The sequence below is a fragment of the Rattus norvegicus genome, chromosome 14 (genome assembly GCF_021556685.1).
Source record: "Rattus norvegicus strain SHRSP/BbbUtx chromosome 14, alternate assembly SHRSP_T2T, whole genome shotgun sequence".
NCBI lineage: Eukaryota > Metazoa > Chordata > Mammalia > Rodentia > Muridae > Rattus > Rattus norvegicus.
In genome coordinates, this window is record NC_141547.1 from 80,966,890 (window position 1) to 80,990,000 (window position 23,111).

General features: G+C 48.9%; 1 protein-coding gene across 6 annotated transcripts in view; it reads left to right on the plus strand.

The window, feature by feature from the left end:
• The window catches only part of Zfyve28 (zinc finger FYVE-type containing 28), an 85,907-nt gene that overhangs the window by 42,651 nt on the left and 20,145 nt on the right, over positions 1 to 23,111 (plus strand). For all 6 annotated transcript variants that reach the window (XR_015636627.1, XR_015636626.1, XR_015636624.1 and 3 more), the window contains 6 exon segments: positions 4,815 to 4,952; positions 6,472 to 6,674; positions 7,550 to 7,639; positions 8,675 to 8,764; positions 14,856 to 14,957; positions 20,938 to 22,242. Coding sequence is in view for 2 of the 6 variants with exons in the window: in XM_087583205.1 (XP_087439331.1) it covers positions 4,815 to 4,952; positions 6,472 to 6,674; positions 7,550 to 7,639; positions 8,675 to 8,764; positions 14,856 to 14,957; positions 20,938 to 22,242 (1,928 nt within the window). In the remaining 4 variants the exon portion in view is untranslated.

The window sequence follows — 23,111 nt, forward strand, 5'->3', positions numbered from 1 at the left end:
GTTCAGGAACTGTCTTTCTGTATTTCGCCTTCAAGTTCTTCCTGGGTCCTCTATTCTGGGAGGGGTGGGCTGGTGCGTACTCACCCGACAGAGAGCCCGCCCATAACTGTCACTCAGGTCCTCAAAACCTTGCTGCATCTGCTCTCTACAAAGTAGCCAAACTAATCACACTCCAGGCTGCCTCTAGGGCATCCTTTTCTCCTCACGCCCTCGCGTATGGCCTGTTCCCTTGGAGCTCCAGTGTAAGACACCGTGAGTGTCTGTCTGTGGGTCGTGATCTGTTCTATCTTTCTTTGGGCTCTCTGCCTCTGAGCTGTTCAACACAGCCTTCACCTACCATGTGTCTGTTCGGATGTTCCAATAGATGCCCTCGGCTCCTCCAAGGCCAGCCTCCCTGCCTCCAGGAGCAACAGTTCCTATGAGGGCTGTTACGAGGGAGCTGCCTGCAAAAGTGAAAAGCTCCACAGATGCTCAGGACTGGAGACTCCATTCCCTCTTGTTCTCCTCTGTTGGGAAGCAGGACACTGGGGACATGGCTATGACCAGCCTCCTGTCTCACTCTGAGCTAGGTGTTCATTGGTGTGTCATGGACAAAGTATTATTTTAGGTAGGTTGGGGGAAGGTCGTCCCTTCTTAGGTCAAGGGTCAGGGTTCACAGTGAATCTTGTGCTGTGAGAAGGGTCTGGGGGGAGCACTTAGGTCTAGGTGCTCTTTTCTTGTCTTGGGGTCTGGGAGGGAACATGGGGACAGGAGGTTGTACACACCCATCACATGGCTCACAGGACCCTGTCCCCTGTCTGTCCCCTGTCTGCCCTCCTCCGCTGTCACTTCTTCCACACTCTCCAGCCTCTAAAGTCCAGGATGCAGCTCCCTGCTCTTTTTGGCTCCTCCATGGTCATACTGTCTGTGTTGACTCAGTTTCTCCCCTGCCCCAGTCCAGACACACACCCCGCTGCTTCCCGGCCTGACTCCAGGTCTCATCCTTGGCGCCCCATGCAAGTTTTGCTCGTGAACCAAGAATTTCATGTCTCCTCATGGTGTTCTACCTGGCATTGCTTTACCAAATTTAGTCTCTTGAGTGCTTGATGCTGCTCTGTAGAAAGATATGGGACATCTATAAACTCATCTTGTGACCTGAGGCCTTACGGTCACATGTGCTGTTCTCCCTGCTCCCTGCCCTCCATTCTTACAAGGTCCCTCACCACTTCTGACAGTAGAAACGTCAGATTCCCCCTATACCAGCTGGGTGCCCTCAGCCCAGTGCTTCTGATGCTTTCTGTCAGAATCGAGGAGAGTGCTTCCTTCACATGTTGTGTTTGTGATAGGACATGTATGCACATGTGCACATTCCTGAAAAGTGCTCAGGGTGATATTTGGTCATTGCCTGAGCAAGACATTCCTGTCTCTATGGAGCTGGAAGATGGTCCATCCTAGATTGCAGGTCAGTTTGCCAACCCAGAAGCCCTGTGGACCCTGTGGGTTCTTTGTTTATGGAGGTTTCATGCATAGGTATGGCTGATGCCCTCTCCTCCCTGCAGTTTGACAATTAAAGTTGAACATCTAGGCCTGTGTTCTATAATGGCCAGCCTCACCCTAAAGCTACTCAGAGCCTGGCTACCTGTCATTTCTTTAACGTAAGATCTATATTACCTCAGAGATTGCAAGAAGTTTAAGAATTGCATGTCAAGAAAATGAGAGGAGTTGGGGATTTAGCTCAGTGGTAGAGCACTTACCTAGCAAGCGCAAGGCCCTGGGTTCGGTCCCCAGCTCTGAAAAAAAAAAAAAAAAGAAAATGAGAAAAGGGCTAGAGAGATAGTTTAGTGGTTAAGAACACTGGCTGCTCTCCCAGAGGTTCTGAGTTCAATTCCCAGCAACCACATGGTAGCTCACAACCATCTGTAATGGGATTGGAGGCCATCTTCTGGTATGTCTGAGGATAACTACAGTGTACTCAGAAACATAAAATAAATAAATTAATCTTAAAAGAAAGAAAGAAAGGAAGAAAGAAAGAAGAGGAGAAAGAAAGAAGAGGAGAAAGAAAAAATAAAAGAATGCACACACACATAGTTTTGAGGCAGCGTTGTCTGTATGTTGCTTAAGCTGGCCTTGAATTTTTAGGATCAAGTAATATTTCTGCCTTGGCAAGTAGCTAGACTGTGTCTGGTTCCCAGCTGTATTTCATGGATCACTTTCTTTTCCTTCCTTCCTTTATTTTTTTTAAGAAAAGATTTATTATATATCAGCACATTGTAGCTGTCTTCAGACACACCAGAAGAGGGCATCAGATCCCATTACAGATGATTGTGAGCCACCATGTGGTTGCTGGGATTTGAACTCAGGACCTTTGGTAGAGCAGACAGTGCTCTAACCACTGAGCCATCTCTCCAGCCCATCATGGATCACTTTCTAACTCACTAATTTCGACATCATTCTTTTAGAGACATTTTATAAATGTTTTCTGCAAATAAAGTTTTGTGCTTCTTTTTTAAAAGGTTTATTTTTATTAGATTGTGTGTATGGATGTGTAGTGCACGTGAGCACAGGTGCCTGTGGAGGCCAGAAGAGGGGGTGTCAGATCCCCCTGGAGCCAGAGTTACCGGCCACTGTGACCTGCGTCGGCGGAATTCAGAGAACTGAACTCGGGTTCTCTGTAAGAACAGTGTGCACTCTTAACCTCAGGGCCATCCCTAACTCCAGCCTTATTCTCTTTCTCTCTTCCCTGTCTGTCTGATTTTGTGTTGTGTGCCATGCCCTGCTCCCTGACAACCTGACTGGCTTTCCAGTCCAGTGCTTGGCATAGGTAGTGAGCAGACTTGCTCCTACCTTGGGAGAGTCAGCCGTCAGGCTTTTGTCTTCAAGCGTGTTAGCTGTAGGATTTCTGCAGACTCCCTTCATCATGGCAAGGGAGTTGCCTGCTATTCATATCTTGCTTGAGGGCCCTTATCAGGGATGGATGCTGGAGTTTTATCACATACAGGTTTCCCAGTAGAGAGAGGATGAAGAAAGCAACTTGGCATCACACATAAGCCAGAAAGATAGGACAGCATTGACCCTACTCATTAGCAAAGCGGACTTCTCAAATTGTAGAATGGCGGAGATATAGCTCCAGGATAAGAACTCTTGTTTATCGTGTGTAAGGTCATGGGTTCAATGCCTGTGACCAGCCACAAATAGAAAAAAACAAAGCAGAAGCCGTCAGACGTGTTAGTAGGGCTTCTCTCTCTACTCTCACGGCACAATACACTTTTTAATGCCATTATTTTTATCTGCTCGAATTCTGTTAAGTATTTTTGCATGTAATATAGTTAGGTAGGCTGTCACATACCTGTAACCCAGCACTTGAGAGACAGAGAAAGATTAGGAGTTTCAGACCAACCGCAGCTGCACTGTAAGTTTGAGGCCATTCTGGTATATATAAGTTTCCGTCTCAAAATATGAATTTAAAACAGCAGAAGTTCTGTATCTGTAGTCATGAGGATGACTCACCCAGCCTTGTTTTGGTATCAGGATATAGTGTGCACCTATACAGTGTGTTGGAGAGACTCTCACTTCTGCATTTTGGGGGTGGAGGGGGTTGTGAGTTTGTGTCAAATTGGTGTTATTTTTCTGTTTGAATCTAGAGGTTTCTCTGTGGCAATGTTTTTACTTCAGCTTCATTTGACTGAATACACACTAGACTTTTCAGGTTTTCTTTTTTTTTTTTTTTTCTTTTTTTCGGAGCTGGGGACCGAACCCAGGGCCTTGCGCTTGCTAGGCAAGTGCTCTACCGCTGACTTTTCAGGTTTTCTAAGTCTTCTTGAAGAGTTTTGGTAGTTGGTCTAGTCCAAGGAATTCCATCTAAGTTGTCAGCGTGAATTGTTCATGGAGTCGTTTTTAATGTCGGTAGGACGTACAATGATACCTTCTCTCCTGGTATAAGCTTTGTTGACCTGAATATGTTGGTTGGTAGAACTTTGTCAGTTTTATTCATCATCTCAACTGAACTTTGTTGATTTTTTTTTCTTTCGTGGGACTCTATCTTATAGTGAGTGTCTATAGAGAGAACACAGCTATCCCTAATGACCTGTTCCCCAGGGGAGCTCTACTCCCTGAGTTTGTACAACTTCTGCAATAACTACCATCTGGGACCCCTTGGGAGGTCTCACATTCAGCCTTAACACTTAGCCACTCAGGAGGTGCCCCTGATTTCTTAAGATCTTAGGCTGATCAGAGCTGTGTTAGTCCAAGCTCTACTCACTGTGGTGAGGTACTCAACTGCTCTCCACCGTATTTCTTGAGATAGGGTCTCTCACTGAAACTGAAGCCAGCAAGTCCCCGGGGTTGTCCTGTCTCAACACCCACCCCCTGTGCTGGGGTAATCTGTACCCTGCTTTTAAGAGTAGGTGCTGGGGATCCAAACTCAAGCCTCAGGTTTACACAGCAAGCGTTATGTGCTGAGCTTTCTCCCCAGTCCCCAAATTCAAGATTTTATAGGAGTCCATTGACCTAGTGTTTATGAGAGCTTGTTTGGGTGTTCAGAGGCACCCAAGATAGCCATGGCTCCAGGCATTTAGGGGGATAGGCAAGGAGGAAAGTTGAAGTTCTTTTTCCCTAAGAAGATGGTTCAGTTGTTATAAAGAGTGGTGTGAAGTCCACTCCTCAGCCATCAAATGAGCTGTCACAGGACTGTGTGCCAGCAACAGAGCGCTAGGGGGAGTTGTCCCAGGAGGGATGGTTTGGGCGATTCCCTCTGTTCGAGCCTTCTTGTGCTGAGGCAGGATGTGCTGCTAGATCACTTCTGTTGTCTGGGTGAGCAATCTTTCTTTCTGTTTCAGGACAATGTGTTAAACATCATTAATCAGATCATGGAGGAGTGTATCCCCCAGGACCGAGCCCCTCGGGATTTCTGCGTCAAGTTTCCAGAGGAGATCCGGCACGACAACTTGGCTGGCCAGCTGTGGTTCGGGGCTGAGGTAGTGGGCAGCTGCTGGAATTGTGTGCCCTAGCATTGAATATCTTTATCCAGCCATGGCCATGTGAAGCCTGCTGTCTCTTCCAGGGGTTCTGTTGCCTTTTGTTTCCAGAAGGTGTGATCTGAGCTTCCTTGGCCACCAGCCCTAGACACATCATGTGGAGCTGTAACCCCGTGCTCCCCACTACCACGGGTGCAGAGGAAGTTTCTCGTGTGATTGTTAGGAAACTCTCAGGTCCCCAGACATCCAGGATCCTGTCACTGCTCCTCAAATACCAGTGTGGGCATAGTTCTCACCCACCCACTGCCGTGACGGCATCAGGGGACACTCTTCAGGGGGCCTTACTCCACCACATTCTCACTTTAGCTTATCTTCTGGTGACACAGGAAGATGGCTTCCCCATAAGGTAGTAGGATCACTGTTACCCATTCCTGGAAACTTCCTGAACCCCTCAACAAAGTGAAGTCCCAGCATTTCTCCCTTGACTGTGTTCTCAAAGCACTGACTTGGGATCCAGGGCTCTGACTGCAGCTGTCCTCATTCCTCTGTGCTGTCCTCCCTGACATCCCTCCCTCTGCAACTGTGGACTTTACCTGCCCTGTGCTCCGTCTTGTCTGATCTCCCCCCACTCCACTCCTCTCCTCTGAACCCTCTGGAGATTCTGGCTGGTTTGGGAGCTGCAGCAGATCGTTCTCATCAAGTTTTAGTATTCACTCTGTACGGCCTTGCCCAGGGCAGAGGCTCCTGTGAGGGCCTGTGAAAGGAGACAGGTCCAGCTCAGTTAGCTTAGCTGGTGTGCATGCACGGGGGGGGGGGGGGGGGGGGTGCTGCTGAGGGGAATGGCACGTGGAGTTCAATGCTCTCCTTCAGGAAACACCTGGAAAGTCAGTGGCCCCTTCCCTCAGCTGACAGGAAATTGCTCCTTGTCCTGATTGATGCTGACTGATTGGCTGGCGGATTGGTTCTGGCCTAACTGGTGAAGGTTAGCTAGTGGACCGAGCATCTGCACTGGAAGAAGCCAGCTGGGAGCCGTCCGTTCTTCTTGGTCCACATCTTGACAGAAGCAGGCAGACTCCTATGTTTCTGAGCACAGGATGGGGCCTTTCACAGATGTGGGGGTTTGAGGGTGCATGGAAGCCTCTTCACCAACTAGGAGTAGGATGCCTCTTAAGTAAATGATTATGGTTATCAGGGAGATCGTGTTCCCATTATCTTAGATGTGTGTGTGCAAGAGATGTCTATGACTTCCCCGAGAGGGCATGGCCTGAAGGGTGGCTGGATCCTTGCTTCTATCTTGTTCCAGGACACAACCCTGAGTGTGGCCTTTAGCCACTCTTGGCTCCTTCCAAGCAGCCACCCTGGACCAGGAGGCGATGAGAGTCACATCCCTGGGTCCCCCGTATTGAATCCCACACTGAGCACTGAGGCCTTGAGGTGCACAGGGTCAGGTTCCCTGAGGACATGCAGCTTCTCAGAGCTCCAGGCCACTCTGAAGTCCTCTCCTGCCTCCTGCCCACAGTGCCTGGCAGCTGGCTCCATCATCATGAATCGTGAGCTGGAGAGCATGGCCATGCGGCCGCTGGCCAAGGAGCTGACGCGCAGCCTGGAGGATGTGCGGGGCACTCTCCGTGACCAGGCACTACGAGACCTCAACACCTACACGGAGAAGATGCGGGAGGCGCTGAGACGCTTTGATGTTCTGTTTGCCGAGTTTGAACTGAGGTGACCTTGATGGCCCCATGCATACGCTTTAGACATGTGGAATGGTGGCTTTTGCTCCTAATTTTGGGATGCCAACTCTTTGGGGCCACGTCTTGATGTTTCCATGTAGAATGATGAGGGAGGGGTTGGTGGATAACTCCTGGGGATCTTTGTGGGTGGGCGTAAGGGAGCCTTCAAAGGAAGAGGGAAAGCAGAGGGTATAGAGTCCAGCAGGGCTCTGGCAGTCACAGCCCTTGGGGGACAGGGCTCAGGACGGGCTTAAGGGAGAGAGTGGCCTGGTGTGCTCTATGCACCAACTTTGTGATGCTCGCAGACAGGAAATCCATGCCTACTGATGGTAGGATACCATGACTGGCCTCTAGAAGGAAGTATTCTCTCAGAAGTCTGAGTGCAGACGATGAGTACGATTTTCTTGTGTCTCATGGCAAGGAAAAAAAAATAGAGTTGCTAGTTTAGAAGGCGTGAAAATGTTCTTACCTGGGATCAGGTAAACAAACACCCCTGGCTGCTCAGCCACTCCTGGGCAGCTGAGATAGGTACACGGGGCCTGAGTTTTTACTCCGTGGGAAAAGGGTTCTCCCAGAAGCCTGCTCCCCTCGTGGGTCTACGTACACCAATGCGTTACTTGCTCATAGCTGGGGCTTGGGTGGAAATAGTCACGTAAGTAGGTGTGGTGGTTTCATGGCAGCCAGGGCTGAGCTGGGGCAGGACTCGGGGCTCTGGTTTGAATGGTTCCTGTAAAGCTGGGAGCTGTGTATTTATGAAACCGATGGCACGGGCAGTGGTGGTATTGAGCTGTGGATCTAATTTCATGTTCTTGTTTGGGGAGGCCTGGGAAGCTGGGGAACAAAGATCTGACTGCCTCTGCCTTGCAGCTATGTCTCAGCCATGGTGCCAGTGAAGTCCCCCAGGGAGTACTATGTGCAGCAGGAGGTCATCGTGCTGTTCTGTGAGACGGTAGAGAGGTAAGGGCAGCTCTTCAGGGTAGCATCTTGTCAGGGATGCCCAGGTGGGAAGGCAGCAGCCTGCTGCTTTCCTTTCTCCTCATGCCTACCAGTGCACAGAGGGCAGAGCCATCACTCTCTCTAACCCCAGGTTCCCTCTGCTCTGGGCTCACAGGTCAGTTGAGTCATGTGACAGACAGGCAGCTGCTGTCTAGCCCCTCCCCCTCCCTGTCCCCTTGTCCTCTGCCTCCCTCACTTCTCTCCTTCCTCACCCTGCCCACCTCCCCACTTCTGCTGCTGCTCCCCTCAGAGCCTCTGTAGGCCTATGAGGGCTCAGGCCTATTCACCACGGGTGGCTTATGAGGACGGCCAGCCATGGGCCTTGTTTGGCAGTTCAAAGTCAGATTCTCCAAATAGAGTCTGGGGCCAAGATTCACCACAGAGTGTCAACTGTGGTGCTCATCTCGAAACTGATTAAGTCATACGTAAGTTGTTATTTTTAAAAGGCAGATTTATCAGCAGTGTTTTGAATTGCCAGAAAACAAGGTGTCTGAGTCTACGTTTGCTTTGAAGTCCTGCTGGCTCGGCTTAGCACCTGCTTGTGGGCTGTTGTACTGGGAGAGCCACCTGCTCACCATGGGGGAAGGGAACTAACCTGGATTTCACAGGAGGCACTAGGTTGGGGAATGTTCCTGCCTCGTGCTTGTGCGTGGCCCTGAGTTGTCGTGGCTTTCGGGTTACTCAAAGTACTGGTAATGACAGACAGACACCTGACAGAATGACAGCTATCTTCACACAGATTCCCACACCTCCTGCTCTTCCTTTCCTTATTGGAACAGAGGCGGAATAGGCAAGAAAACACACTGAGCTATGGCCACTCCTCTGGGGCTTTCTAAGCAAAGCATGCCTAGTCTTCTGTACGTGACTGAGGTGGCACAGGTCGCCCTCCTCACCTGACCCCTGAGTGTGAGTCCTAGAGAGGGAGGGGTACTCTGCTCCCCAATGTACTAGGAGTTTACCCATGGACACCCTCTCCCTCCCCTTTCCCTCTGCCAGAGCCTTGGAGTTTGGGTATCTGACCCAGGACATGATTGACGACTATGAGCCTGCTCTCATGTTCACCATTCCTCGGCTGGCCATTGTGTGGTGAGTGTCCTCTGCTTCCTGGGTTCTGGTAATGGTCCTCACACACTGCAGACTCTGCTGTGGTCAGCCCCCAGCAGTCTACCCGACTGGCTTCCTCAGCAGAGAGGAGCCAAGTGTTCAGAGAACTTCCTGTTTCCCTGGTTGGGGAGGGTGGCGCTCACATTGCAGACTGAGCCAGTGAGTCCTGCTGCCTAGTGCTGGGCAGGTGAGGTGGGCACACACAGTGCAGGGCTGTGGGAGGCAGGCTCTGTGGGAAGACTAGGAGCCCTCGTTCCCAAAGGAGAATGTGGTTTGAGTGAGTGGTTTCTGCTCTGTAGGAAGGTGGAGCCCATTAGCTCAGGTGAATACACAACCCAGGAGAATATACTATGATGGCCAAGGGCTGGCTTCCCTGGGAAGCTCTGCTGAACCAGCTGCCATATTGGGCCATGTGCTTCCTCCCTCCTCTGACCACTGCTCTCCTGGCTGAGTTCAGGTGGGGTTGGGGGAAAACTTATTCAGAAGCCCTTGGGAGCACCCTGAAGTTTATCTGAGGCAGCACACTGGTTTTAAAATAAACAGAGGTGTCAGACAGCCCCCACCTGTGCTGTTTCCAGATTTAAGTCTGGAATCTGTTTTCTTTCTTGATGGTTGGTGGGTTAAGACAGTTTCATACAGTCCCAGCTGGCTTTGAACTCATCCTGTAGCCAATGATGACCCTGAACTTCTGATCCTCCAGCCTCTACCCCATGAGTACGGGGTCACAGTCTACCCCACTATGCTGTTTTATTCTGAAGTCTGTTTTCCATGTTTCTTTTCCACTTTTTTTTTTTTTTGGTTCTTTTTTTCAGAGCTGGGGACCGACTTTTCCACTTTTTACCAGTGGTTCCACACCCATCTGCCTGGACAGTGGCTACTCCTCACTGGCCACTATCATGGGTGCCAAACTGCTGGCAACTGGATCAGTAGCCCACCCAGAACACTAGTCCTGGAGTGGAGTAAGGCCACTGTGGATGTGGGTTTTATTCTGGGTAGCTTCTCCTAGAGGTAGACATGCAGCTCCTTCTCCTCAGGGTGGAAGGAAGGCCTAAGAAAGAGCTGAGAGGATTGACGGGATCTCCACAAGGTGGAGTACATCCAGGGCATATGGGAAAGGAGAGCAGACACAGGGACAGGGAACTCAGAGCATGAAGGAGCTTTGGCTCCTGACAGAACATTGTGCTGTCAACTGATAGGGTCCTCAGGAGCAGACCTCTAACCTCAGAGTCAGGTGTGGATCTGAGGGACCAAGAGGTGCAGTGTCTCTGACAAAGTCCACCCAGGCAAGCCCCACTGTGGGAGCTTCTCTCCCACCACCACCCTTGATGCTCACCAGGCCCACACAACCTACAACCCCGCGCTCTCTTGCTTCTCACGCTTTGCAACTTCCCAGGAGGAGGCCCAGGAGAGTCCTCCCTGTGTTCACATGGTGAGCGTGTTTTGCTATTATGTGGCTACGGTGTGCCTGGCTGGCCCTGAACTCATCCCAGGGCAGGAGGGGCGGGGCCTGGAAAGCAGCTCCCCCTTAGGTTCTGATGTAATTTCAAGGCATTTATCTTTAAAAAACGGTTCCTTAAAAGAATAAAGACACCAAAACCTATAGATTCAGGGGTGACTCTCCAGTCTGCCCTTTTGGTTGACCAACATGGCCTGTGTCACAGGGTCACTATTTCCCACCAGCCCGGGATCCCACTGGCCTCATCTGGGTCAAGTGGGCATCATCTGTAGCTCCCTAGAAGGCCTGTCCACACCACAGCAAGCCCTGTAGCTGGCTCCAGCACCGTCTGTCCTTAGAGCCATCTGTGTAAGCCTGGCCCTTGGCCCCACCTGCTGTTGGTCAGAACAATGGCACCTCTTAGCATGGGGTACCAGTAGTCCTGGAAATTTTCAATTAAGAAGGTTACTGCTCCTGTTCGTACCCTGCCAAGGCCTCGCCTCCTGGATAACAAACCGGCCCCCAGCTGTAGATGCAGCGGCCTGGCCTCTGCCTCAGTGACCCCTTTCTGTGTATCTACCTTCTCCCCAGCTCCTCCTTCATTGTTCCTTACCTCCAGGTTCACATCACGATATTATACTCACTCTATTTGGTCTTTAACATTCTACAAGTACAGCTTCCCACTATCCGACCCATCCGTGAATTTTCAGATCACAGTTACAGCTCAGCCAGACTTGGGTACTGGTTGGCACTAACTTCAGAATGCTTGGATCACAGACAACGCACACTCCTTACCCTTTGTGGGTACGAGTGCCACCTACATTCACACATATGCCAGAGTACATTCATTCATTCATCCATTCTCTCTTTCTGTCTCTTTTCTCTCTCAAGCCTAGTTTTTGTTTCTGTAGGGTTTGTGTTGTGGGTGTGTATCCCCACAGGAAGGCAGGCTCCCCTCTGGGGCATGGTGGGCTTTGGTAGAATTTTGCCACTTTGGTCTGACAAGACTCAATGCATAGTTATACAGATTACCAATAAAGTAGAACTTGTAATAAAAACATTTGAGGAGATGAATATCTAAAACTAAGGCACTGGTTAGAAACGATACTTCTGTCACTAAAATATGAGAGAGAAGACGAGTGTTAAGGAAACATCCTCACTGTGATCACTATGGAATCATAGCCAAATGCTGCTAGTGCAAGATAGCTTTTAACAATGACTTACTTCCTTCATGTGCACTGCCGTCTGTCTGCATGTATGTCTGTGTGAACATGTCGGATCCCCTGGAGCTGGCGATACAGCAGTTGTGAGCTGCCATGTGGGTGCTGGGAATTGAACCTGAGTTCTTTGGAAGAGCAGCCAGTGCTCTTAACTGCTGAGCCATCTCTCCGGCCCACCGTTTTTTTCTTTAAGACAGGGTCTCACATGTCTCAGGCTGACCTGGAATTTGCTATGTATCCAAGGATGACTTAGAACTGTTGGTTTCCCATCTCCACCTCCCACATGATAGGTTCACAGGCATGCACTGCTGGGGGATGGAACCAGGGCCTCATACATGCCAGGCTAGTTACCTGCATACCATGCATACTAACTGAGTTACAGCCCCAGCCCTCTGTAAAAATTAACACTTGTGTAAACAGAAGGCAAAGAAATAAGGGTTTTACCACGGTGGTAAACTACACATAAAATAAAACAACATTTTAGCCCTTTAAAAATTTTTATTAGTGGGGGCTGGGGATTTAGCTCAGTGGTAGAGCGCTTACCTAGGAAGCGCAAGGCCCTGGGTTCGATCCCCAGCTCCGAAAAAAAAGAACCAAAAAAAAAAAAAATTTTTTTATTAGTGGTGTGTGTGTGTGTGTGTGTGTGTGTGTGTGTGTGTGTGTGTGTGTCTGTGTCTGTGTCTATGTGTGTGTATCTGTGTGTGTGTGTGCATGTGTGTGTGTGTGTCTGTGTGCGTGTGTCTGTGTGTGTGTGTGTGTGTGTAGGTCAGTGGGCAGCCTGCAGGATTCAGCTTTCCCTCCATGATGTGTATTCTGGACATTGAGCTCAGGGCCTGAGGCTTGGCAGTGAGTGACTTTACCTGCTGGGCCATCTCTTTAATCCTTTCTGAGTGATCACTTCAGTGTTGTCAGACACTGCCCACCTCCATCCTAAAAATCCCTGTCTGAATGGAATTCCACCATCCTGTCCCCTCCTGGCACTCACTGCTCTTCTTCCCATGTGGATCTGACAGTATGAGGAATTTTCTGTGAGTAAAAACCACTCGGAATTAGCTTATTTTCTCTCAGCACATTAAAATGGGTTGGGATTTCTTTCTCTTTTTTTTTAGAGTTAATATTCCATTGAATGTAATTAAATGTTACTTGAAACATGAAGTTTTTAGGTGCTTATATTTGTTGTTTGTTGTTTGTTTTTCCAGTTCTGGGGATTACCCCTGGGCTTAGGGCTTGCCAAGCAAATGCTGTCTTACTAAGCCATACCCTCAGCCTTAAGTACAAGATTTAAAAAACAACATTCAAAAGGATAAAATGCCCATGAATAAATTTAGCCAAGGAGGGCAAAGACTTAGCACTGAGGACTGCAGACCATTTGTGTGGGGAAAAATAGAGAAAAAAGTCTACCACGATAGAAAGGCAGCCCATAGCCTATGGTCATGAACTGGGAGGCTCTCCGTGCTCTCTCCAAAGTGACTGTCACATTCTGTGCAGTCCCTGCAAGCTTCCTTTCCTCCTTTATGGAAGAAATAGAAAGCCATTCCGTAAATTCTTATGAAGCCTCCGTGGGCCCTACAGAGCAAAAAACAACTTCAAAAAAGAAACACCAAATTAGAAATGATTCACATAAAAAAAATGATTCACATGGTCTGTTTCAAAACTTACTGCAAATAAAAATGGTGGCCCTGCCCACTCAGAAAGAAGTGACAGCCAGTGAAATGGAATTAAGGGATCGGAAACCCTTCTATCTGTGCCCAGATGGTCCTGGGCCAGGATGCCAGGAGCATTTGAGGAAGAAGGAATTGCTGTCTTCAGTGAACGCGGCTGGGACATGGCTGCTGCATCTTGAGTTATCACCGATCCTGTGTGTCAGCACGCTCTCGGTAACCAGATATTTTAGCATTCCCACCAGAATGTTGTGAGTGCAGTTTAAAGATGAGTTACCATTTAAATGAAGAGAGTTCTGAGTTCAGCAGATTACCCTCTCTAGTGCAGTGGACCTCACATAATCAGTTGAAATCCAAGGAGAAAACAGGTCACGATCCCCTAAGTAAGAAGGGATTCTACCTGTGACTGTAGTGACCACCCTTCCCCATGTCTCCAGTCTGCTTGTCCCCTGCCCCATGCAATTGGAAGTTACCATGCTCTCCAATCTTGTAAGCCAGGTAAGCCAGTTCTCTCTGTGTGTGTCTCCGTGTCTCTGTCTGTCTGCTGCTCTGTCTGTCTGTCTGTCTGTCTGTCTGTCTGTCTCTCTCTCTCTCACACACACACACACACACACACACACACACACACACACACACACACAGAACCTCCATGTCTTCTCCCTTTTTCTGTTTGGTTTCCTGTTTCTACAGTCCCCACCACTCAGCAGCACCAGAGCCCAGAGGAAGCACAGTATGTTTCTACTATGACTTTCCATTCTTGTTTTGCACACAGAAGCCAACCTTTCCAGGGGAAAATAGTGCCTTTGATTCCGCTGGTCACTTTCTTACCAAACTGTACCCAGTTAAAGAAGACTGTTACAAATGGACAGGGACTCTGTCCGGGATGGTGGCAACTAAGACTCTGCGGGCAAGGAGATCATGTCACAGTGGTAGAAACAAGTAGGGCCCTCCATGAGGGAGCAGAGGCACAGGCAAATATTCTGTGGGCTCCCGAGACGCACCAAACCTGAGCATCTCAGCCCCAGAAACAGGGGAGGAGTTACTGGAGAAGAGTCCTAACCTCATGTTCCTAGAGAGAGAAGAGCTGGGATTTGGTTGACTTTGGTGCTCTCAGAGCCCGGCAGAAGGCCTTGGGGCTTCCAGAGGGTGAAGGTGGTTGTCAAGGGAATGAGGGCTGCCCAGAGGTGGCCCCCGAGTGGAATTGGCCTTCAGCAGGTGTTGAGCTGGGTGCTGGGCTGGGACAATGAGGAACGCTCCAGCCTGAGGAGAGGACATCCAGGGAAGGGTCAGTCCTTTCTGTGGGTAGACAAGTGGCTGTTTCCTGCCCTGAAGGGTGATAAGAGACCCACATGGGTCTCTAGCGCCTGCTTGGGTTTCAATATGACAATCTTAGGCTTGGTTCTAGACGAGCCTCCTCAGATCTAGTCTTTCAGTTTCAGTGAGGTAGATGTTATAATGAATCTTGACCTCACCTATCTGCAGCATCGAGGCGAGCAGATATACTCTGTGGTTGTTAGAGCCCTGCTGTGAACCAAGCCATTAACTGTGGTGGTAAAGTCTGGAGAGTAACTGTGACCACTTTTTCCTTGACTTGTTGAAACTTTACTCACAGGAAGCTATGACTTTGCTAAGTGTGGGTGCCTCAGGTCCCAGCTGGCTGTCAGTCAGTCTTCTTGTAGATGCTGAAGCTGAAATCACAGGGCTCGCTCAGAGGCCTACAGAGCCTAACCACACTGGCTTGTGTGTCTTGAATACAGTGGCCTTGTGGTCTATGCAGATGGACCCCTGAACTTGGACCGAAAGGTGGAGGACATGTCTGAGCTGTTCCGGCCCTTCCACACGTTGCTGCGGAAAATAAGGTGAGGACTGAAGATGGTTGCTGAAGTCACGTGCCCAGCCTACTCCGAGTCATGACGGCTGGGAGGTGGCTGTTAATGTCAAGCGTTCAGCCTCCTCTGAGTCAGCAGAGCTGGCCACACATCCTCCTGTGTGATACCTCTGTGCCCACAGTAGCTGAAGCTAGCCTTTGTCTGTTCTTCCTGGGCCTCAGAGCAGTTAGCAGCTCTTGAGTGCCAAGCTCTAGGAAATCGTAAACTTCCTACTGAGGGTGTACCACACAGTTCAGTGTTTGCTCTCGATTCATAAGAGTTCCAAAGCTCCCTTTAGGAAGCTCATATGTCAGTCCTGGTTAGCTAGGCTCCTGAGGATGTGTTGGAGCCCTTCTGCTATGCCAGACCCTTCTGTTGGACACAGCACTGCCCAGGAGCTGCGGGATGGGGTTTTCATACCCTAGGGCTGGAAACAAGGTGGAGGGCATGAGCACTCATTTTCTGGGTGCCTTACTGGTGTTTTCTTCTACATGGTGAGTCCTGGGTGGGTCCTTGTAGCACCCTATGAATCTGGCAGTGTATCTAGAGCCTCCTTAGAACCTTTCAGCACAAGGTAGCCTCGGGTATAGTCAGTCAGGATAGAGTTAATTTGTGGACACATAGAACTTAGAGCTATGTAGAACAGATTTAAGAAGACACTCCTATGATCTTTTCCTGTGGGTAGCCCTGAAGTCTTGGAACCTCTTCGAGTCAGCAGACTGGGAGCCCAGTCTATTTCACAGTTCAGTTTATCCTGTAGATGGCTCTTGGCTGTTTGCCTCTCACTCTGGGTGCAATCCAAACCCAAGGCTTAGAAGCTGAGGACCTGCTCTTCTTGGTTCCAAGACAAGGGGTGACAGTAAATGAGGAGAGATCATAAACAATGCTGAGGTCAAAATGGTAAGTGCAGCTGGGCCTTAGCTGAGGAGGCTCTTATAGGAGGGATGGGGTGGGTGCTGGGGTAATAAGAGGATGTTCTGTGGGCTCAGGAGAGAGCTAGATCCAGAGATCCTTAGGGCTTCTTCCTAGAAAGCATCTGAAAATTCAAGGCAAATGTTTTCTTGCTCAAGGTTCAGGCTGGGGTGCAGAGCCTAGGTATAGTGGTCCAGTGGACCTCATCAACACTGGGGTCAGCCAGGCAGTACAGCTCCTGTGGTCAAATGTAGGAGGAGTCTGGGCACAGAAACCCTCAGGAGCAAGGGAGGTTTCTCACAGTCCTGCAGACTTTCAAGAGACACGTTTGCTTCAAGCTCATTGCTAGTGTACGCTGGAGATTTTTGCCAAATGTTGCAGTTCATGGAATGGAGGGTTGGAAAATTGGAGGCTGAATTAGAACTCAGAGGGCAGAACACAGTGTCTGAAGACTTTGGTGTGTGGGAAGATAGAGGCTCACTAGCCTCAGAGCAGCAGTAAGCCTGCTGGAGGTCTGGGCCAGGGTGATAATGGATCCTACCACCACTAACCAAAGACCGAGAAATCCCTTTAGCACAAGACAGCATCATTTGCCACTGTTAGAATATTTTCTGATGTCCGTCATGCAGTTCAAACATGAAGAGACAAGAAAATGATTTGTGGTCAAGAGAAAAACATGTGACTCATAAGGTAGACTTAACATACAAGGACATGAGCACAATGATCAGTATTATACTGCAGAACATACAATAAAGAGGGTGTTAGAGAAGAGGAAGGAGAGTTTACCAATTTAGGATCCATTAAATTATCCTATCTGGGCAGTGATGGTGCACACCTTTTAATCCCAGCACTTGGAAGGCAGAGGCAGGCAGATCTCTTTGAGTTACAGGCCAGCCTGGTCTACAGAGCTAGTTCCAGGACAGCCAAAGCCACCCACAAAGAAACCCTGTCTTGAAAACAATCCAAAATAATCATTAGTAATAATATTGTTCATTATTATTTTTGAGAGCTAAATGTTCACCGTCTGAAAATAAAAAGCAGTATATAGACCTGAAAGCAAATCAGACCCAGCAGAACATAGAAGTAACGAACCCAAGGCTAGACCAACAAAGGAAGCACAAACTGAAGCACAAAGGCAAACAGGAGTGAGGAAGCAACCGGACACAAGCATCAGTAGGAGACACGTGTGCAACACACTCAGATGTCTAACACATGTCACTGGAATCCCAGAAGGGGAAGAGAATCAATGAGTAGAAGCAATATTAAAAGAAAATGGCCTGGGGCTTCCCAAAACTGATGAGAAATCTACTCATACCTTCAGGCGACTCAAATCACAAGCCAGATAAGCACAGGACATTCCTGTCATAATAAAATTGCCAACAACAAAGACTCTTAAAAACTGTAAGAGGAGGGAAATAGCATAGTACTGTAAAAGCAGCATAAAATAGACTCCCCTTTTACACACACACATAAACACACACAGAAACAGACAGACAGACACACACACACACACACACAAACATAAAACAAAAGCATGAGCATGGTGGCACATACCTATAATTCCAGTATTTGAGTTCAAGTCCAGCCGGTGCAAAAATAACGAAAAAAGAAAGGAAATGAAAGAAAGCAAGAAATAATGGACAGGAGCCATTAGTACAGACTTTACAGACAAAGCAATTATAAGAGGATACAATGAATAATTTTATGTCAATGAACTTGACAATTTGAATTAAAGTAACAAATTTTACAAGAAATAATCAAAGGTGGCAGAAGCAAGATTTATGGCACAGTATGTATCAAGAGAACTTAATCCATGATTTAACCCTTCCCGCAAACAGTATCAACAGAATAGTCCATATGGATCAAGATGCAGTTCTCCAACTTATGGCTATGAAGCGTTGCAGAAGAGTGGGACACTTTTTTCTCTAGTAAGTGGGGTGAGCTAATAGGTGTCCATATGAGAAAACGGTCTCATTTATGGATGCTGTATGTATTACTACAATCACATACAAAATCAATTCCAGATAGAGGAGAGGTATAAATGGGAAACCCAGATAGAGGAGAGGTATAAATGGGAAACCCAGATAGAGGAGAGGTATAAATGGAAAACCCAGATAGAGAAGTATAAATGGAAAACCCAGTGGGAAATGAGAAACTACTCAGCTTTTCGAGGAAAAGAGTCAGGATCATCATTGTAACAATGGAAGAGGCAGCTGTTCCCTAAATAGGACACAGAGGGCCAACGGTAAAAACAACAACAAAAAGCACAAACAACAATGACAACAGCAACAACAGACCAATGTGGTTGGAGCTACAGTGCAGGAACGAGCACTTAACATATGTGAGTCCTTGGGTTCAATTCTCAGCACCACTAAAAGTGACACGTTAGGCTTAATTATATTAAAAAGTCACATCAATAGACTCCTGCAAGAGAATGAAATGTGGGCTGAAGAATCGGAGAATAAACCCGTCAAGAATCTAACTCCCAAACACATAAAGAGAATCAACGGAAAGAAAAGCTGGTGTAAGTCTTGAGTAGGTGTCACATAAGGTGTGTGAGGATTTTAAGTGCAAGCTGGTGTTCAGCTTCATTCCATGATGCTGAGTGAGATCCCATTGCACACGCACCAAGGGGGCATGTTTGTACTGCCCAGGACAGAGCTGCAGCCAAGGCCACAGACTCAGAGTGTCCAGTCTGTTTACTGACTGTGTCGTTGGTCTTCATTGTCAACTTGATGGGATTTAGGATCACCTGAGATACACATTGCTGGCTGAGTATGTCTTTCACAGAGTTTCTAAGGAAGACCCACCCTAAATGTGAGTAGCACCGTCCGGTGGGGCTGGGAATCTTGGACTGAATAAACAGGAAAGGGAGAGAAACCCAACATCACTGTTTCAGGTTCCCAACTGTATATGCATTTTGAGCAGCCAACGCACATCTCAGCTGCCATGCCATAATGAACTGTTTCCCCCCAAACCACAAGCCAAAATAAACCCACTTGTCCTTTCCCCACATCAGGTTTTCTTGTCATAGCATTGAGAACAGCAAGTCACGCACCAACTCTGTGAGCCAGTGGTCTCTCCCTGTGTGGTGGGAATGGCACATGATATTCTTCAGGAGAGGTGTGCAGCAATGTCAGACTGTGGAAGCTAGATTTCATCAGTAGACACATCAGCGTTTACACTGTGTCAGTGGACAATGCGTGCCACCACAGCCTAGAGGTTGCAAATCCTCATTTCTCTAGATAATGAAGACAGACAAAAAGCACATCTGCTCGTGAAGTCAAGATGGTAGCAACTAGGGGAAACTGGAGGCATGGAAGTGTACTGGAGGTCCTGGTTGATTATTTTGGGGTGTGGATACTGTCTGTGAGTGTGTTTGGCTTAGGAAACTCAAGAAACCTCACAGTTTTTTTTTTGATATAATATTTTAATGCATTCTCTGAGAATTTCATACTTGTATACAATGCATTTTGATTACACGCACCCCAGCAATATGGTCTTATCATTAAGTTCTAGTGGACAAGCGAAAGCAATGACAAAAACTTGAATCATCCCGGGGGTCTCTGGGATCTTCCTGACCAACAGCCTAAGGGGAGGAATCCTGCCTCTGACACTGGGTGCTTTTTATACGTCTTGCAATTCTGAGAATTACCTGGACCTTTCTTCCTGTCCTTGGATACATTGGTATCTTCACTATGAGATGCATTCTTCAAGTACATCCTGGGCTTTCCCTTGTAGAGGGCAGTATGCAGTTGGCCTGTTGGCCCCGCCTTAGGCTCATCCTAGTCGCTGTCACAAAACCAGTCTTCATGTTCAAGGCTCAGCTTCAGTGTCCTTTCCTTTTTTTAAATTTTGTCTCTCATATATTACATCCTGACCACAACTGTTCCCCCTCCTCTTCTCCCAAGCCCCCCCCCCCCCCAGTGTCCCCTTCTTGAGGAAACCATCCCAAACTCAGCCATGGGCCCTACTGCTCTCTCCTTGGCTTGTGTTTCCTTCCTCGCTGTTGTCATTACTGTAGAATGTGCATTGTTTGTACAAATGCTTCCCTACCTGGAAGGGAACCCAAGAAAGGCTGGGCTAAGCTTGCCTTCTCCCTGCAAAACCACTGGTGTCCAGAGTGCAGCAGGGGTGTGGTTGGTTCTTAGTAATATTTAGTTTTGAAAAGGTAGAAGTTCCTAGGTAAATAAACATGTATATTAATTTTATCCTTTAAAGCAGAGGTTCTTGACCTGTTGGTTGCTACCCCTTTGGGGGTTGCAGATCAGGTATCTTGCACATCAAATATTCACATTATGATCCTCAACGGTAGCAAAATTACAGTTATGAAGTAGCAATGAAATAATTTTATGGTTGGGGGCCACCATGATATGAGGAGCTGTATTAAAGGATTGCAGCATTGGGAAGGTTGAGAAGCACTGCTTTAAGGTTTTTATTGGGGCGGGAGAGACTGCTCCTCAGAGTTAAGAGCACTCACTGTTCTTTTTGAGGACCAGGGTTTGATTCCCAGCCCCTACGTGGTGGCTCACAACCATCTGTTACTCCAGTTCCAAGGGATATGATGCCCTCTTTTGGCTTCCATGGGTACCAGGCATATACGTTAAACAGATATACATGTAGGTAAAGCACCCCTACCCACAAAATAAAAATAAATAAATCTTTTAAAACAGTTTTTATACTAGACTCATGATATTCTTACGATCAGGGCCTCATGCATGGCAGATGACCGCCCACCACTGAACTACATTCCCGTCTAACCAGTGAGTGCTTGGCATCGCCAGTGAGTGCTTTCCAGCATCTCATGTTTAAATATGATTTACAAGTTATAGCTATTACATCTTTATAGTTCTTCCACTTCCACTCTTCATGACATAGAAGAGAGCTGGTGACTAGGTCTCCTTTTGAAGCGGAGGGCACAGTGAGTGTCAGTCACAAGTGCTTCCTGCTCCACTCTTCAGTGTGGGTGTCAGCTTCAGGGGATGGCCTGCGCTGTCTGTTGGTGGAGGCGGCTGTGACATCTGAGACCCTCAGCCTTTTTTCTGTCGTGACCCCGTAGGGATCTGCTGCAGGCACTGACTGAGGAGGAGCTGCACACCCTGGAGCGGAGCCTCTGCGTGTCTCAGGATGTGGAGCTTCCCATCCGGGCAGACGCCCAGGCACCCAGTGCCCTGGCACCCTCCTTTTCTGCATCCCTTGCCCCCGAGGAGACACTTTCCGCCAGTGCCAATAACCCAGAGGAAGAGCTGGCCTGCTCGATGCAGTATGATGACCAGGAGCTGGAGGAGCTCAGCCGCATGGTCCACAGGGCCGGGGATGAGATGTCTTCTCTGCTTTCACCGCCCAGTGCCTGTCAGTCCCCAGCCCATAGGGCAGGCTCAGAGGCTAGCCCTCGAGGAGAGGCCTCTCCAGCCAGAGCCCAGCTGAAGTCGGGCAGCGATGAGGAGGAAAGGGTGTTCTTCATGGATGATGTGGAGGTGACAGAGTCTCCTGCCAGGCCCGAATCCCCAAGGAGCACATTTGAGTTGACGCAGGGTAATGTCCAACAGAGAGGACAGGATGGCCAGAGTGGAGAGGTGGGGGTTAGGGCACCTGCCCTGGTAAAGGAGGAAGACTGGAGCAACAACAACATTGAAGGTGACAAGATAAAGCTGGCCAGCCTCGCGGGCTCCACTTCCTGCAGTTGCCTAGACTCACAGCTATACCTGGATGGCTGGGAGGTGAGCGCAGAGGATGCCGAGACTGCAGAAATGATTGCACACCGGACCGGGGGAATGAAGCTGTCGGCCACAGTCATCTTCAACCCCAAGTCTCCAACCACCTTGGACTCAGCTGCGGCAAGCCAAGAAGTCCCGGGCCATAGTATTTCCCCGTTGGAGCCCAGGGCCGAGGGGACAGGGGACAATACACACAAACTCAGCACTACAGCCACCAACTGCCTCCTCCACTCCTGTGTGTGCTGTGGCAGCTGTGGGGACAGCAGGGAGGATGCTGTAGAGTGCCTACGGGAGAAGTGTGGCCCAGGAAGTGTCCTCAGTGCCTCTAACCCTTCTGTAAGCTTAGCCAAGGGTGGTGAAAAAGAGCCTGAGAGACTAGAGGAGGCCCAGCCTTCTGATGTCACCCTGCCTGCAGAAGATGCCTCCAGTAGGCAGGAGCCCAAAGCCCCTGCTTCCAACAAGTGCCTGGCACACACCTCAGGGCCTCAGGTGGACACAGCAAGCAGGTTGCAAGGAGAGAGTGAGGTCAAAGGCCAGCCAGAACCAGAGGCCAGAAAGCAGGACTCTGAGAAGTCTCCTGTGGTCAGTGGGGACAGTCCAAGAGGGGACACGGCCCAGACAGAACCCCAGCACCTGTCGGGCTCCAGGTAAGGGCTGATTCTGCGCTAGGGACCGGACACATTCTCTTTTTTTGCATTCAGGACATGTCCTGTCTGATTCTCAAAGCAGTGAGGTGCTTCCTCTTGGAGTTTCTTGGCGACCAAACAGGTTCTGGACCCAGGGCAAGTATGCAGTTGACATCTGAGAGGTTAAGGTATGGACTGCCCGGGTTCCCATCCTGCACTAAGCTAAGCCGTCTTTCAATGAGCTCTAGGGGCCCAGTGAATCTTTCAGGTAATGTTGGCACAGGGTCACCTGCTTTCATCTTGGTAGCTTATTCTACCCCAATGTAGCCCATGGTGTACTGGCCAGTGGTAAGTAGGAAGGAGCTAAGCACACAGTCCATTCATCTTTGCTCACCACCATACCTGCTGGGCTTTCACAGCAGAGAAGAGTTCCCAGAAACCCTGACTGTGTACAGAGCCATGCTGAGCTCTTGAGGCTACCCTGGGGCAATTTCTTGGGCAGTATTTGCATGACGCCTGCCCTTCCTCAGCTCCGTGCTTTCCCTGTTCCCTGTGGCTCTTCCCCCACTAGGAGATCCTTCTGCCATTACTTGGTGATGTCAGGGTGGGATGGGACATGCCTAGTTAGAGCTGAGGCTTCTCTCTTTGCCTCTCACCTGAGTGTTCTGTCCATAACAGATTTTGACAAGCATTGCTGGTGTTGACTGTATTGTGTATTTTGTCTGTAAAGTTGGGGTGAGAGGGAGGGGCAAAGACGTCCCCCAGCCTGAGTGGTTTCATACATTGTTGTGGTGTCCCCAGAACCCTGCCTTGTGGAGACATACTTAGGCAAGGCAAGCAAGGATGGAGGGCAGGAGTGGAAGGGTCTCCACCTGGAGGTCCTGGATACC